Below are 15,532 nucleotides of genomic sequence, written 5' to 3' on the forward strand. Positions count from 1 at the left end.
TTCTTAGATCCATATGGACACACCCATGTGGTGATTTGAACACATGACCAGCTCCCATGGTAACAGAGACTAAGAGCGGAATAATTAGCTTGGCTGGTGCTATAGTATAGCTCTCTCATTCGTTCGTTTCCCCCTAAATAGATGTTACGTACAGTCAAGTGGTGCATTAGTATAGCCTATGTTGCTTGCTGTTGCATGAAGTGGGGCGGCGTGGCTCAGGAGGTAGAGCGAACTGGGAACTGGAGGGTTCCCAGTTCGATCCCGGGCTCCCCCAGAGTTAGTGTCGAAGTGTCCTTGAGCAAGACTCTGAACCCCTAATTGATTGACTCTTTAGGAGCATTTAGCCTTCAGCAAATCAAGCATTAGAAACAATAACGTTATTATGCTGTTGTATGTCTCTCTCTCTGTGGTGTGTAGTAAACCAGAGGCAGAGATTCCAGGCAAGAAGCTACTGTAGAAGAGTTGTAATAAACATGGTCCCAGCGGGACATTCTATGATTCTATCTAAAAGGGTTTTCATGCTGTACCAACAAGTGCCTGGAGTGTTAACTGGAGTGTCGAACAGTGTGTAAAGAGATGGTGATCGTGGTGGTGGTGAAAGCTTTATCCATTTAATCCCACCAATCAATCATTTCTACTCATACTTTATCAATATAGACATTGTAAAATATGCTGGCAATATTGAAAAATGTCCTGTTCTAAATTATGGGCTAATTGAAAGTAGTATGACAGATGCAAACAAAAATAAAAAATGTTGCATCACGACTTCAGCTGCAGTGAGCAATTGTGGTGTCAATAATTCGGCTAGCTCTACCTACATAAATGTTGAACTGAAGTGATCTCCTTTGATGATCCGTTTTTTTATTAGGTTTCATTTATATGCTGGGAAAGTGGGTCTGAAACATAGTTTTAGTTGTTTCCAAAATCGTGTGCTATATCAGTGTCGATTCACAGTCAGCTGTACTGCTCTTTTCCCATCCTCAGTGGTCTAATAAGAGATCAGAGTATTGATTTCCAGGCACACAGAGTAAAGGCTGTTGCTTGCCAAGCAATACAAAAGCTACTGAGCAGGATCGGGCCAAATCAACACCTATTGATTATTTTTGCGCTGACTGCTTGTGTGCTGATTCCTGTTCAGCATGTCTGCTTTTAAGTGTGTGTGTGTGTGTGTGTGTGTGGGGGGGGGGGGGGACTTTTCTTCTCATTCTCAATGTGGACAGATAATGCTGCTATTGGTTTTTTACCGGTATTTGTCTTATTTCTTAGGAATAAATTAGTTATAAATGGGAGACTGTGAAGCTGCATTTTGTAAATCAATCAATGCGGACATGCTCAATCATTTTTGTCATCACTTTTGTATGTGGAGCCTCACATTTCGTAGTGTGTGACCACCCCAACACACACACACACACACACACACACACACACACATGCATTGACCGCACGTGCGCGCCGTGCGCAGACACCTGCTCATTGGCATGCATGCACACACAGTGATGTGAAAGCAATTGGCTACAGCAGTGGAGAGGACAACTCCCATAGCTGGTTGCTAATGGCTACAGGAACCAGGGGAGCAGGGGAGCAGCATGTCGATAATGACAATGTCACTCCCAGCCAATCAGCCTACAGAAATGGGACAATGCTCTCACATTTTCTTCCAGGCAGGTGGCTGTGTGATATTCTAGCCATACAAAAAAGCTTTTTTCTTTTTTTCCTTTTTTATACTGCATTTAATCAACATAATGTCCCTGAACATCCACATGGAATTCAAGGTCAAAAGAGATGAGCGACGAGCGTAGCCTACTTCTGTCATTTTCTATGGCTGGTGTGCTTTTCTCATTGGCTTGTATCATCTTTACAGTTAGTTTTCAGTCGGTCTTGTATTGTTTTTTCATTCAGGAACATAGCAGACCCTCCCCTGCCGCTGGCAGAGAGGTTTCATTCATTGGCTCCACCATCAGCCTAAAGTGCATTATGGGAGGTGGAGTTGTTGTGAGACATTTCATTTCCTGATTCCATCCATCAGCAGTGTCAAACATTTCCACGGTGAACAGCAGCATCTTAGATGGCAGGCAGCTCACAAAGCACATTTTTTCTAACGTTCAATTTCATAATGATCTTGATATCATCTCATTCATACATTTATTTCCATTGAAGCATGGGTCTTGTCTCTCTAGTCTAGTGCATGCATGTGAGAAACAATCGTGTATTGTCGCTTTCGTTCAAATGTATGTATGTAGTATGTAAGAATGTCAACTTTTTATATTTTTGTAAATTAATGCCCTACTTCATCGTACAATTGCATCACACAAATGTAGGAAAAGTAGCTGGATCCATTGGAACACAGGGTCATTAGTCTGTTTTTCCACAGAGAGCACCGATTTCAGCTATATTGTTGTCTTTATTTTGTGTTCATACTGACCAGAGTATTCCAGTGTATTACGACATGCTGCATGTGTCCTGTGTAACAGTGGCATCATTAGATTACAATATAGAAACAGCTCTGGCTGATGTAAGGTTGTGTAAAATCCTATAGGACTCTGCTGTGGAAATATACAAAAACCATATACAAGAACATTTTTATATACAGTACGATTATAGATGTTTTGTTCCCAAATCAGAGAAACCTCCAGTTTTAAAACGTGCCATCATCTCAATTAGAATTCCAGTCGCTGTAAAGATAATTGACGTGAGCCAATAATTAAATTACACTGGACTAAATTTGAAATGTTGAAAGCCTGCACAGTATCCGTTACAACAAAGTAGGAGAAACCGGTCTCTATAGTCACTGTGCCGTCGCTGTCTAGAACATCCCCCTGGCCCTGTGACTGTTGAACTGAGAACAATGTGAATTATGTATTCTTTCGTAGCACTAGTATAAAATGGGGCATGTGTGATGACGGATACTTCAGCCTTGCTTGCCGTGGCAGTCCTGTTTATTTACCATATATACTGAAACCGAGAGCCATCTCCTTTTTTTCTTTTCTTCTTCTTAAAGTTTATTTTTTTACTTGGCTGCCTGTGGAGAAACGGAAGGAGTTTGGCATAAGGGAAGGAGTGGGAGAAGTAGAGGAAGAGAGGAAGCAAGACAGGAAAGGGGGAGGAGAGGAAAAGGTGGAGAGAAGTAATTCCTCTGTCTCTCCCCCCCCCCCTCTCTCTATCTCTCTATCTATCTCTCTCTCTCTCTCTCTCTCTCTCTCTCTCTCTCTCCCATCCACCAGAGCAGTAAAGTGAGACATCAGCAGTCCAATGAAGCGTCTCAGATCATCTTCCTCGTCCACAGAGTAGACAGTGATTAATATCAGCCATGGCCGTCTGGTGGTGAGAGTAGAGCATAAACCTTATTGTCGTCGTAATGAGGCGCGACCAGATAGACCAGCCCTGACTAATGGGGTTAAACTGTTACACACACACACACACACACACACACACACACATACACACACACACACACACACACACACACACACACACACACACACACACACACACACACACACACACACACACACACACACACACACACACCTCAGTGTAAATTTAATCCAAATGGACCCAAATGGAGGTGAGCCATATAGTTAAATAATTCACACTGAGAATGTTACTGTGGATGGTAGATGCTATAGAGTCAGTACGTTTACATACTGTAGCTGTGCAGCCATCATGTCTAATGTGATAATAACTCATAACGCATTTACTGTCATTAGTTCCCGTACATGGAACCCGCCGTGTGATTTCCCATTCTATCCAGTTCTCATGTTTCCTTCTCCCTATACTCCTGAACGATCCGTCCTGCTACCTTTATCAGTAATTGACCATAACAAGCTCCATTAGGCTAATGGTGAAATATTATGTGAATATTAAATAACAGCATGGACTCAATCAGACAAAAACTAAATTGATGCTTAACAGTAAGTATCGAATAGCACTTGTAGCCTACAATATGTGAAGGTAAAAGTGTGATTGTGACATATAACATCACACCGACATACTGTAGGCATTCATAAAAACGCACGCACGCACGCACGCACACACGCACGCACGCGCACACACACACACACACACACACACACACACACACACACACACACACAAACACTTCCCCCCAGAGTACAAGGTGTGTGATATTAACCCATTCTGTACGGGAACCCATTTTGGTGTTAGCATCATGTCGTGCTTTAGCTATTGAAAAATAGCAGATCTACAAGCGCGAGTGACGCGATACGAGCTTGTAGGTCTGAACGACTGACATTTTTAGAATCTGATCTCAGGTTAGAATGGGTTAATCAGACCAGTGTGTGTCCGCAGTGGAAACCTCGTATGAATCTGATCTCAGGTCAGAATGGGTTTAATGCAAGCTTATTATACCGGTAAGACGCCCAGAGGGCAAGAAGCACACATCCGCCTGGATGACGGCAGACGTGTGGGCAGTGGTGGCAGCGGGGGCAGTGTTTTGAGAGAAGCCGGCTGCCGGGCCAGGCTGCACTTTAGGGGCGAGCCCGTCTAGAGTTTGATGAAGAGGAAGGATGGGTGCGGATCAACATATGGAATGTCAGAACAGGTCAGCTCCATATATGGAGATCTAAGGCTTTGAGGTTTGAGGTCAGATGTAGAGTTGCTGGCCGGCTCAATATATGCAGAACTAGGTGATGATCCAGTCTTCTCCAGATGATCCAGTCTTCTCCATGTATGGCTATTCAGAGTTTGATGAGGTCAGTGTCGTGACCTTCATATATGGAGACGGCCATATATTGAGCGTGTCACGAGGCGTGACGGACTGACAACCATATGGTGGCTTGACATGTCACGAGGCGTGACGGACTGACAACCATATGGTGGCTTGACATGTCACGAGGCCTGACGGACTGACAACCATATGGTGGCTTGACATGTCACGAGGCCTGACGGACTGACAACCATATGGTGGCTTGACATGTCACGAGGCCTGACGGACTGACAACCATATGGTGGCTTGACATGTCACGAGGCCTGACGGACTGACGGCCATATATGGTGGAATGGCACCCAAGTCTATGGACTTTTTAAATGTTTGTTTAGGGCAGCAGCTAAACAAACATTGACAACGTGTGATGCCACAAACATTGACAGTGAGACGCCATGTGGCCGATATAAATACAGTTGGGACAGTACTGATGTCATATAAGACTGATGTCATACAGTATACTGGAAGCCATGCTGTCTTGTAACAGTGCTACTAGTCTTTCTGCAGCATTGGAAATATAGTGCCTACAAAACCAGTCTTCATTTTGCATGAAAGATACTAGAGTCATTATTCGATTAGATTTGATTATTCTGAGTCAGTTCGGAACTCATGTTATACTCTCATCTCATCGGCTGACTCCTACACAAACGGTTCTCTTTAGAGTTAATCTCTTTAGATCAGATTTGGTTCTATTAGTGTTGAACAGAAGATCTGTTCTGTACGTGAGCTTGCATACAGTAACTGAGATATTGATACTTAAAAGCATGCAGGATTGAAGCTAAAGGAATAAATTCCACTTTACCTGAGCTCCAGTAACCTGGAATATCATAAAGAGTTTTCACTGCAATAGTTTGGAATGAGATCAAACCAAACATGGGTTTGATCAGGATGATCATGAAATGATGATGATGATGAAAATGAAATGAAATGAAATGATGATGAAATGATGATGAAACTGGGCCTAGTTGATGTTCTCTAAATTTGAAATGTAACGTGAAATATTATTGAAGTCCATGGATTCCCGATGTCCCCCAGCAGAGTTTATAGGGCACAACCGGCACATAGAGTATGTGATAGGACCAGGAAAACATTACAGCGTTGGACTGGACATGTGTCCGTTATCAGCGTGACTTGAGATGCAGGAAGTCATGGAGATTCACAGAGCGTACCGATTTCTACCGGCCCGCACGGAGCCATATGGAGAACAGAGAGGTCTGGCCAGCTTTCACTATCAGAGATAACACCTCACAGCAGCTGATACTCAGCAGAAAGATTCAAGGGAAGAAGAGAGACAAAGGAAAATAGATAAGCAGACAGAAAGAGAGACGCATTAACTACTGAAAGAGAGAAACAGAACTAATTACACTCACACATAGGCATAAAGACACATACACACACTTATCTTTTACTGACCTCTGAAGTACAAAGGGTAGCAGTAATTAACTCTCCCCTCAGCCCCCTAGTCCAATATGACTTCCTGTTCATGTTTGCTTGATTGGAGGTTTCTGTGACCTACTTCTAAACTTTGTCCAATTCCACCTCGCCGGACTTCCTCTCTCAATTACTGCTACTACTTTCGACTTCCTCTGTACTTTCTGTCATGTCAGTTTAGCCTTCCTCTGAACTCATACTAATTGAGTCACTGCAAGGGACTCACTCCGTCTAGATGATCGACTGTCTATGAATATATTGGAATGAGTTTACCTCTATTCTGCCAACCAGTGTGCTTAAGGGATTGGCATACATGGATGGAGACGTTCAAGGTTTACGGAGGGAGATGGCTGGAGCATGGCAGGGCACATTCCCACAGGGGGAACATGACTGACCCACTTAGCATGGTTCACAAACATTGTCATTTTACTTCCCCAATTGCTCACTGTCTTGACGTTTAATGACTTCTTAAGTTGTTTGTTTTACTTTGATGATAGATGGGATTGGGCATACAATCAAAGATGGACAAACTATGTTTCGCTAGTCTAAAGAAAAAGTCCATATAGTCATGGAGGGTTTAAGGGTCATTCAGTCACTAATCCGTTGCTATTGTTCATTGTTTAGATAGTTATTCATTTATGCTATAGCACAAAGTAAGTACCAACTTGTGATTGTGTGAAATGCTACTTAATCCATTCGCTGGTACTTGAACTCGGCAGTTGTGGTTTAGCAACGATAGCAAGCAACCCATTTCTTAAGTGGTTTCAGTACCACGGATAGCTCTACACAGCCAAAGGCACAATTTCTCCTCCATTTTTCTCTCTCTCTCACACACACACACACACACACACACACACACACACACACACACACACACACACACACACACACACACACACACACACACACACACACACATTCTCTCTATGTAAATTCCCGCTACTATATTCTCCAGTGTGTGTGTGTGTGTGTGTTCTGCGAATCCCCTCTGGTCCCCAGGATCATCTCACAGCCCATCTGGTCCATACTGACACCCTTTCCTGTTCACTGTGTATTCAACTGGCTGCCGGGAAGATACCCGTGACACACTGCACTCTCACGCATACGCACACACACTCCCTCTCTCTTTCAGCGAGACTCACAATCCATACACAAATGCAGGCATACACTAGTGATATCAACAACACCTGTGTAGAATATGTGATGCTCTCTTCACCACAGCACTGTAGTTTGTTTTGGATCCATGTAGCTTGCGGTGGTGTACTGTATGTACAGTATGTATAGTAACACAATGGGGCTCTCCTTGATCCGTGTGCGTTCCTTCAAGGCTGGCTGGCTGTCTGGGCCCGGTGAGTGTGCATTCCTAATGTTCCCCCAGCCTCTGTGAGAGAGCTGAGCTATCATTGGTAGAATTAATTGTGTCTGGAGGGTCGAATGGGAATGAAGAGGGACGGATAGAGAAGGGAGGTTTTGTGTTTGTTTTTTTCCCTGGAACCATAGAAGGTTAAGAGTGATAAATATGATCTTTCTTTATCTCTCCCCCTTCTCTGTTGCTCTCTCTCTCTCTCTCTTGCTGTAAACTGATTTAACATAATGTCAGCCCAATGTATACTGCCCCACAGTGTGGACTCTTTCATTCAGATCAATCCTGTTCATTTTTTATAGCCTAATATATGGCATGATTTACACCCGAACTCTTGGGAGGTACAGAGATAAAGGAAACGAATACAGACACAATGAAAACATAATGGCTTCTTCAGGTCTCCTGACAGCGAAGTCACCCGAACATGACAATGATAATCTGCAGTGTGAGGCGTCATTACCCGGGTTGTTAAGTGTGTGTGTGTGTGTGTGTGTGTGCGCTTGTGTGCGCGCGCGCGCATGTGTTCTCCCCTCTCTCCTGGCTGCGGCGGCAATAATGACAGATTCTATCTGAGCCGCTAACATAAAGACAACCACTGCTCTGCTGCCTTCACACTGTCAACCTCATGCCGATGAACACTTCTAATAGATAGAGGGAAGAAAGGGGGAAGTGGTGGGTGGGACACACCAATAGAAATACATAGGCCTACACGAGTGGAGTGACTCCCATTGATGCTGCAAGAGGCGTGGAACAAACAAACCAACAAGATCCATTGTGTGAACTGTGCGTGCATGTGTGCGTGCGTGTGTTGGTTGTTGATCGGCATCACTGGTAGCAGGTTAAAGAGAGACTGCACATGAAGGATTTATGGGCAGGCTTTATGGGGCCGGGTCAAAGACTTCCAGCATCGGAAAATAAGAAGTAGGGGGATGGTGTGTGTGTGTGTGTGTGTGTGTGTGTGTGTGTGTGTGTGTGTGTGTGTGTGTGTGTGTGTGTGCGTGTGCGTGTGCGTGTGCGTGTGAAGGGTTGGGGCTTGCAGTGGGGTTCCGGGGGAGGCTCCCTCAATGGAAGTCATAATTTATTTATGCAGACTACAGAGGAAGGAGATAGGAGTAGTGTGTGTGTGTGTGTGTGTGTGTGTGTGTGTGTGTGTGTCGGGGGGGGTCTACAAGCCACCAGGGGAATAGGTCAAGAGTTGTTTTTCTAGCGACTACTAATACAACTCTTTGTCTGAGTGTATAGGTGAAGGCAATGGATGCATACAATGTGCAGCACTGTTGCAAACTGCAGTACCATGTACTGTATATATATATATATATACATACATTATGTCTTATAGCCAATAGCTTGAGCACTGATGCCTACTGCCCCGGCCTGTACATTGCCAGTGAGATGACACGTATATTGTCACTGTCGGGCACAAACCTTGACTTGTATCTCCAAATTTAAACCTTTTATGTCATTAATTTTATGTAATTCATCATACAAGAGTTTTTCCATCTTTTTAGTTTATTTGTGTGCATCTGTTGTTTGATGTTTGAGACATCATAGAGTATGGATTAGTGCTGATAATGCAGGATAAGGGGTGAAAGAATGCACATTTAATGGAAGGCCATTTCTGCACTGAATACAATAAGAGGCCTGGATTGTGAGGGTTGGTTTTTGAGAATGTGCGATAGGTAATTTTACATTTTATTCAGTGACAGACACACGTACGTAGGCCATGCTGTTATTAAATAGGCATAGTAATTCCATGATTTACTATGTTCATTAAGTGCTTCTTTACTCAATCAAACCAAGTATTGATTTTTGTACAGCTGTGCCCTAGAGAAAGGGCCGTTATGTTGCCTGAAACACAGTAAGAGACTCTAGAACTGAGAGTTGCAGATATCACGCACAGATGGATATGCAGGCAAGCATTTCTGGCTGAAATGTCTTCAAAAAAATAATCTAGGTCAGTGGTTTTCAACCAGTGGTCCTTGAGGGGGTTTCAGGTGGTAACCAAATGGACCCTTATAGACCCTTACGGGTCCATTTAGTTTCATTTTACGCTCTCAACAGTGAAATTATTATTATTACACACACACACGCACACACACACACACACACACACACACACACACACACACACACACACACACACACACACACACACACACACACAGAGACAGGTAAGGGGCCTCTCATGACTGAGGACAAGAGAGAACTAGTCTAGGGCCTAGTCTAGGCTGGAAAATTGAATCAGGAATCAAAGAAAAGAATCAGGAATCAAAGGAGTTCTTGGGTTTGGTTTTGCACACTGCTGTGTTTAGTGCTCAATCTGTCATTTCCCTTGATGTTCTGGGTTTCATATACCTCCACATTCCTATGCTTTGGACACAGTGAGCTGTCTACCCCTTTTCAGCCAAACCTGTTATAATGAGGAGCCAAACTGTGTTTCTGAGAGAAATTGAGGTTTACTGTACACATACCCAAGACACCTTGGTTCAGTACAATAACGATGTTATGATTTCAGACAGCTTTATAGTTTTTTTGAGCTGTCACAGCCATGCAAGGCAAGCACAAAACTTTAATGAGGCTTGTTTGTTTGCATGTCTCTATCTCTATCTACTAATTAGTCCAACAGAGACTGCTAAAAACACGACTCAAATATGCACACCTCTATAGGCTGCCTTGTTCACTATCCTTGTATATTTTTCAATTTGAATGCAATTAAGCTCTGGTCTTCTGTATAGGAAGGAGAGACTGAAGAGGTGTAACAATGAAATGCTAACCATGTTGAGTACCATTAATGAGGGTTGAAGTTATGCTGTGTTGTGTTATGTTGTTGCGAACGCAGTGATTGCGAACGCAGTGATTGCGAATGCAGTGAGCACTTACTATGAGACCCTGCAGATCATGTCTGTGTGTGTGTGTGTCTGTGTGTCTGTCCCGCTGTGACACCACCCGCCCGCCACCAGAGGGCGCAGCTGTAGCACACACACACAGGGCGCAGCTGTAGCACACACACACACACACACACACACACACACACAACCACACACACACACGAGCAGCGTTCGCTTCCCGCGTTTGCGCGTCTTACTTGTGAGTAGCAATGATGACAACAAAAGTGTTTCAGATCAAAGAACGCATGGACGTGAACTCTCAGTGACTCCCTGACGCATGTATGGGTTCAAAACTCAGACTCAGATCTTTATTTTCACACATCTTACACATGGACGTGTGTTCAAAGACTTCAAACACTCTGGAAAAGACAAACACAGGTGCACACTCTCTCTGTGTTCAGCACTGCACTACACCAACAAGGAGAGAGATGAAAGTGATTGCGGAAGTCACTCTATAACTTCTTCTACACTTCACCTTTCATACTTAAGCTGTAGCACTCTTCCTTTCACACCTCTCTGTTTTGTGTGTGGTCCACTACCCTTTCTATAACCTGATCATGTATTATGTAAAATTGATTTAAATACAGTACAATTAAATTAGCTACTTTCCTGGATGCCCGACTCCATTAGCCCTGTTAGCCATTCTGCCATTGAACAGTGGCTACTAGCCAGGCAATCAGTAAATGATTGAGGCTGCTGTAGCCAGTCAGCAAGTCGAGCATGCCCATGTATCTCCATCCACACAACCAGTCACTCATCCATCTGCATGGGTCAGCCATTCAGTCAGTCATACGGTCAGCCAGCAGATGTCTAGATGGATGAACCTTGGACGGGTCAGTGGTTCAACTTCAGAGTGTTGTCGGCCGCAGCTGAATTTTGCACTGAAGCATTAAGCCTGATTGCGATGCATTGTGAGCTTGCTATTTGTACGACAGAGTATAAATGAAGCGGAAATGCTCAGAGAGAGGAGGGGAATGCTAGCTGCTTCCTTAAATCTCCCTTTTCCAACTCTGTCTGTCATCTCACTCTATTTACAGTTGATTCTCTTCCAAAAGACACTTTACCTTGAACTCATTAGTGTGTCCTCCTCTCTCTTAGCTGCACTGTTCTTCCTCCCGCTCCGTTCTTTTCCTGTTTATTCCAGTCCTTCTCCCGGACATGCTAGCAGTGCACATGACATTTTTGTTTGACAGAAAGTAATTAAGATTGGTATAAAAGTAGCCTTGCCGAGCCATGAGGCCCATAGGGCAGGAGCCTATCTCCTGTTTCTATAGCGTGAGGCAGCTTGATGTACAAGTACACCCCCTGGACATGACGCTAGTATGTCGCAGGGACTTAGCCCCAATCCAACCCTTGATGCTGAGTGTCAAGCAGGGAGGCACTGGGTACCAGTCTTTGGTATGACCCGACCAGGGATTGAACCCCGACCTCCCAGTCTCAGGGCGGACACTCTAACCACAAGGCCACTGAGCTGGTAAGATTGGTATAAAAGGTGGATCAAAACATTTTTATTTGGGTGGGGTCCATACTGTTCTGTGGCTATTTCTGACTTCAGCAAGCACCTCGTTTGGAATATTAACGCTTCTAGAGAGACATAAGACGAGGTAACGTGAGGTACTAAGGGACAATTATGCCTCCCGGTTTTGGGGGGTAACAGAAGGCGGGCCTTTTCGGGGGAAAATCGGCCTCATCTGCGTGGCACTCTAGCGCCTTCACTATGAAACATTCCCGGCAAAAGAAAATTGTTAAGCTATAACTACCGGTAGTCTCTAAGTTTAGTGTGAGGACGTGCAACTGGCTCCTGTTGTTCAAGCTTTCACATCTGCTACTTTCGATGCTTTTGTGTGACGCTGTGGTATGATCAAGTAGGGTATTAATTTACAAAAAAACAGCGATATACATATTATATACTATAGGCTAGTGCACATTGGTACGTTGTCTGTCGGGAACGATGCCCATAGGGAAAGCAGACCCATTGTACCCATTCTCGGACTCGGATTATCATAGTATTTGGAGGCCAGTACTACAGTATGACAACATACTGACGACATCAGGGATCTCATACATAGACAGAAAGACAGAAATAAAAAGAGTTCCTTGGATTTTTGGTTCTGGCTAACCACTTTGTCCAACTGAATTCCCACTCGGCACCCTCGCCGATATACACATCAGGTTTGAAGTAGATTCTTTTTAACCATTAGGCGGTTTAATTAAACATCACATTGATCACACTGATAAAAGGGTATGGGTGCTGTTTCTCATTTATTTGTACCATGATTGCTCCACTTCACATTGTCATCAGCTGTAATGAGCAGTTGAAGCAGGTGTGTGTGTGTGTGTGTGTGTGTGTGTGTGTGTGTGTGTGTGTGTGTGCGTGTGCGTGTGCGTGTGCGTGTGCGTGTGTGTGTGCGCGCGTGCGACCGACCGACCGACGCGTGCATGTGTGTGTGTGCATGCTAGCGCGCCTGTGCACATGTGTGACCAGACCAGGAATATTGACAGCTTGTAGCCTTGGGCATCTCTTTGTTATTACTGTGTTTGGAATTGAATGCCTCTCCATCTAAAGGTTGCTGCCTGCATGGAGAGCTCACGTTATACCATAGCTAATGTTTTCACTGCAATATCACCCTCGGCCTTGGCTCAGACAAGCAGGTTTTTTATGGCTAACTTTCCCATCATCGCCCTTCACTGCTGCTGAACCCATCCGTTTTTCATTTAGCCATGCGTGGTTTGGTTTGGCTGGGTTGAACGAGGGTCATGCTTTGGCATTTAGATAGCAGTGACACTGCAAATCTGACATGAAAATATCAAATGTTTTTTCTCTTGAAAATATTGTATTGTATTAAGTGACATATCATGCTACTATACACTTTGTTACTGACTACCTCAGGCTAATCAGGCTTATTAACCTCCTTTTATACACCTATGATGGTGTCTTCCGGCGAAAATAGACGATCTACAAGCTCACAACATTTTTGTGAACGTTGAGAGAAAGAGGCAGAGAGAGATGTTCTACGTATTGTGTTTGTGCATGCATGCGTGCATACATGCCAGCATGTGTGGGTCGGCAACTAGAAACACTGTTTTAATCTCAGTCATTTATCAGATAACCGGTGCTGAAGGAGAGAGAGAGATTGTTTGAGACAGAGTATCAATGCTGATTGAATTGGACGCTCCTGAAGAAGGCATACAGGGTTCTTCTGTAAGAGAGGAGAAGGCAGGAAGGAGGCTGTAGATCCAATCATACAGTATAACTGTGTCTTTCTCTTAGCTGAAGTCTGCGCTGTTTTATGGTCATTGTTTGTCACTGGTCAACATGTTTTTTTTAAATCCTACTTTGCCTTAAATGCTTATCCCTAAAATGTAACAACAAAGCACATTCAACCACATGAATTATGACATTCTGGGAATGTCGTCATAGGCGAACATTTTCAGAAAATAGCATGTCTACAAGCTCACAACACATATTGTCGGCATAGTGTCGAAGGAAAGAATAGCAGGCCTATACCGGTATATAGACTCTTGGGGGACCCTGGTCAATACAGTAGGGTTTAACATGGTTCAAGTGCTTTGCCTTTGTTGGTATGGGGCAGCTGCTATACCAGGTGTGAATGTTTTATTTATTTGTATGAATATTAATTATGAATAAAGTGCACTGGAGAAACACTTACATGGTTAAATAGTTAAAAAGAAAACCTTCACATCATCACCCAGCTCTTCTCTTTTTAAGGTTTTGGCTTTAAAGCTTTATTTAATTACTGAACTACTGCAATTTGACAATGTGTCTAACTTATGTGTGTTTCTATTCTTTCTCTTTCCTCAGTCGCAGATGAAGACACAGTCAAGAGATACTACGCCAAGTTTGAGGAAAAGTTTTTCCAGACTTGTGAGAAGGAGCTTTTGAAAATCAACACATTCTATTCAGGTATGTGTATTCCCCATGATTTATTCCCAGCTCCATTGATTGAGCGTTTGCCGTGACTGTCATATTTAGCTGAGCATGCCCTGCCTATGTGTATTTTAGGGTGAGAGGGAGTCTATGTATGTCATGTAATATGAGATGGAGTCATGGAGAGTCCATATATTGAAGTCCCTGTTTGGACTTAAACTTAAATAGTGCTTCCCCTAGATTCTCTTATGTGGAAATACAGTGTCTCTGTGTGGTCCAAGGCCCAATTACGGTCCAAGGCCTCCTTGTAGCCGGCCTGGGACATTCTGATTCATTATTTCCCAATCTGCTCATAACGAACACAGACGTTTAGAGACTGAAAGATGAATATGACTGTAAAATACACTGGAGCAGAAATCAAAGTAGACCTAGATTGATGTTTGGAGATGCTGTAGAACTTTGTGTTTTTCCTCCTCTAATGACAAATCTTCCAGTGCTTGTCTCATCTGATTAAAGGCCGGAGGCTTGATATCCATTACCTATAGGCTATAGGCCAGGTTGGATGGCTTTATATTATTTATTTATTTTGAAAGGCTGTTACATTCTGGGATTCAAGCCAACATCCTCCTGGGCCTGGCAAACGGACCTTCCATTATCTTCCCTAGTCCTGCAAATTGATTAGAGGAGACAGGATAAGGGAGGGAAAGGAATAGAATACAGAATTGCATAACAAAGAACGAACTAGCATGGGTTTCAAAGTTACACTCTGTAACAATTTGACTGTGTAGGTTAATGCTGACACTCTATAGGCATATTTTAATATTTGTCAGAAACTTCCTCAATAGGGTGTGAGGTGTGAGGCTGATATTATGTATGAAAACGTCACAATTTCTCTCTACCCTTGTATTCTAAAATGCAGAATTAGCTAATTATCTCGATCTATTTAGTCAAAATATAGGTAAACACTAATCAGTGAGTATCACTCACAAAATATCTGTATCTGTTACTGTGGTATTTGAAAGTCCTACCCTTCACCTGCAATACATTTTCAATGGGCTAGTTAAATACTGTACTAGGTTTGTTTCTCCCGTTTGTTGTTTTAATGTGTTTTTGTGTTTCTCTGTTTTTGTTTTTGTTCTCTTGCACTCAAACTCACACCGAATTCAGATTGATGTCAACATTTACACTCAGTCCTTTTTTTATATTAATTCCTGATTTATACAATGGCTAATTCTATT

The 15,532-nt window shown here is 43.3% G+C and overlaps 1 protein-coding gene across 1 annotated transcript in view; it reads left to right on the forward strand.

Moving 5' to 3' along the window:
- The window catches only part of xpr1a (xenotropic and polytropic retrovirus receptor 1a), a 99,114-nt gene that overhangs the window by 44,897 nt on the left and 38,685 nt on the right, over positions 1-15,532 (forward strand). Inside the window, exon 3 of the mRNA XM_083767780.1 lies at positions 14,229-14,330. Within this exon, the coding sequence (XP_083623906.1) occupies positions 14,229-14,330 (102 nt within the window). The remainder of the gene's footprint in view (positions 1-14,228; positions 14,331-15,532) is intronic.

Source organism: Protomyctophum parallelum (assembly GCF_964188405.1).
Source record: "Protomyctophum parallelum genome assembly, chromosome: 6".
Taxonomy (NCBI): Eukaryota; Metazoa; Chordata; class Actinopteri; order Myctophiformes; family Myctophidae; genus Protomyctophum; species Protomyctophum parallelum.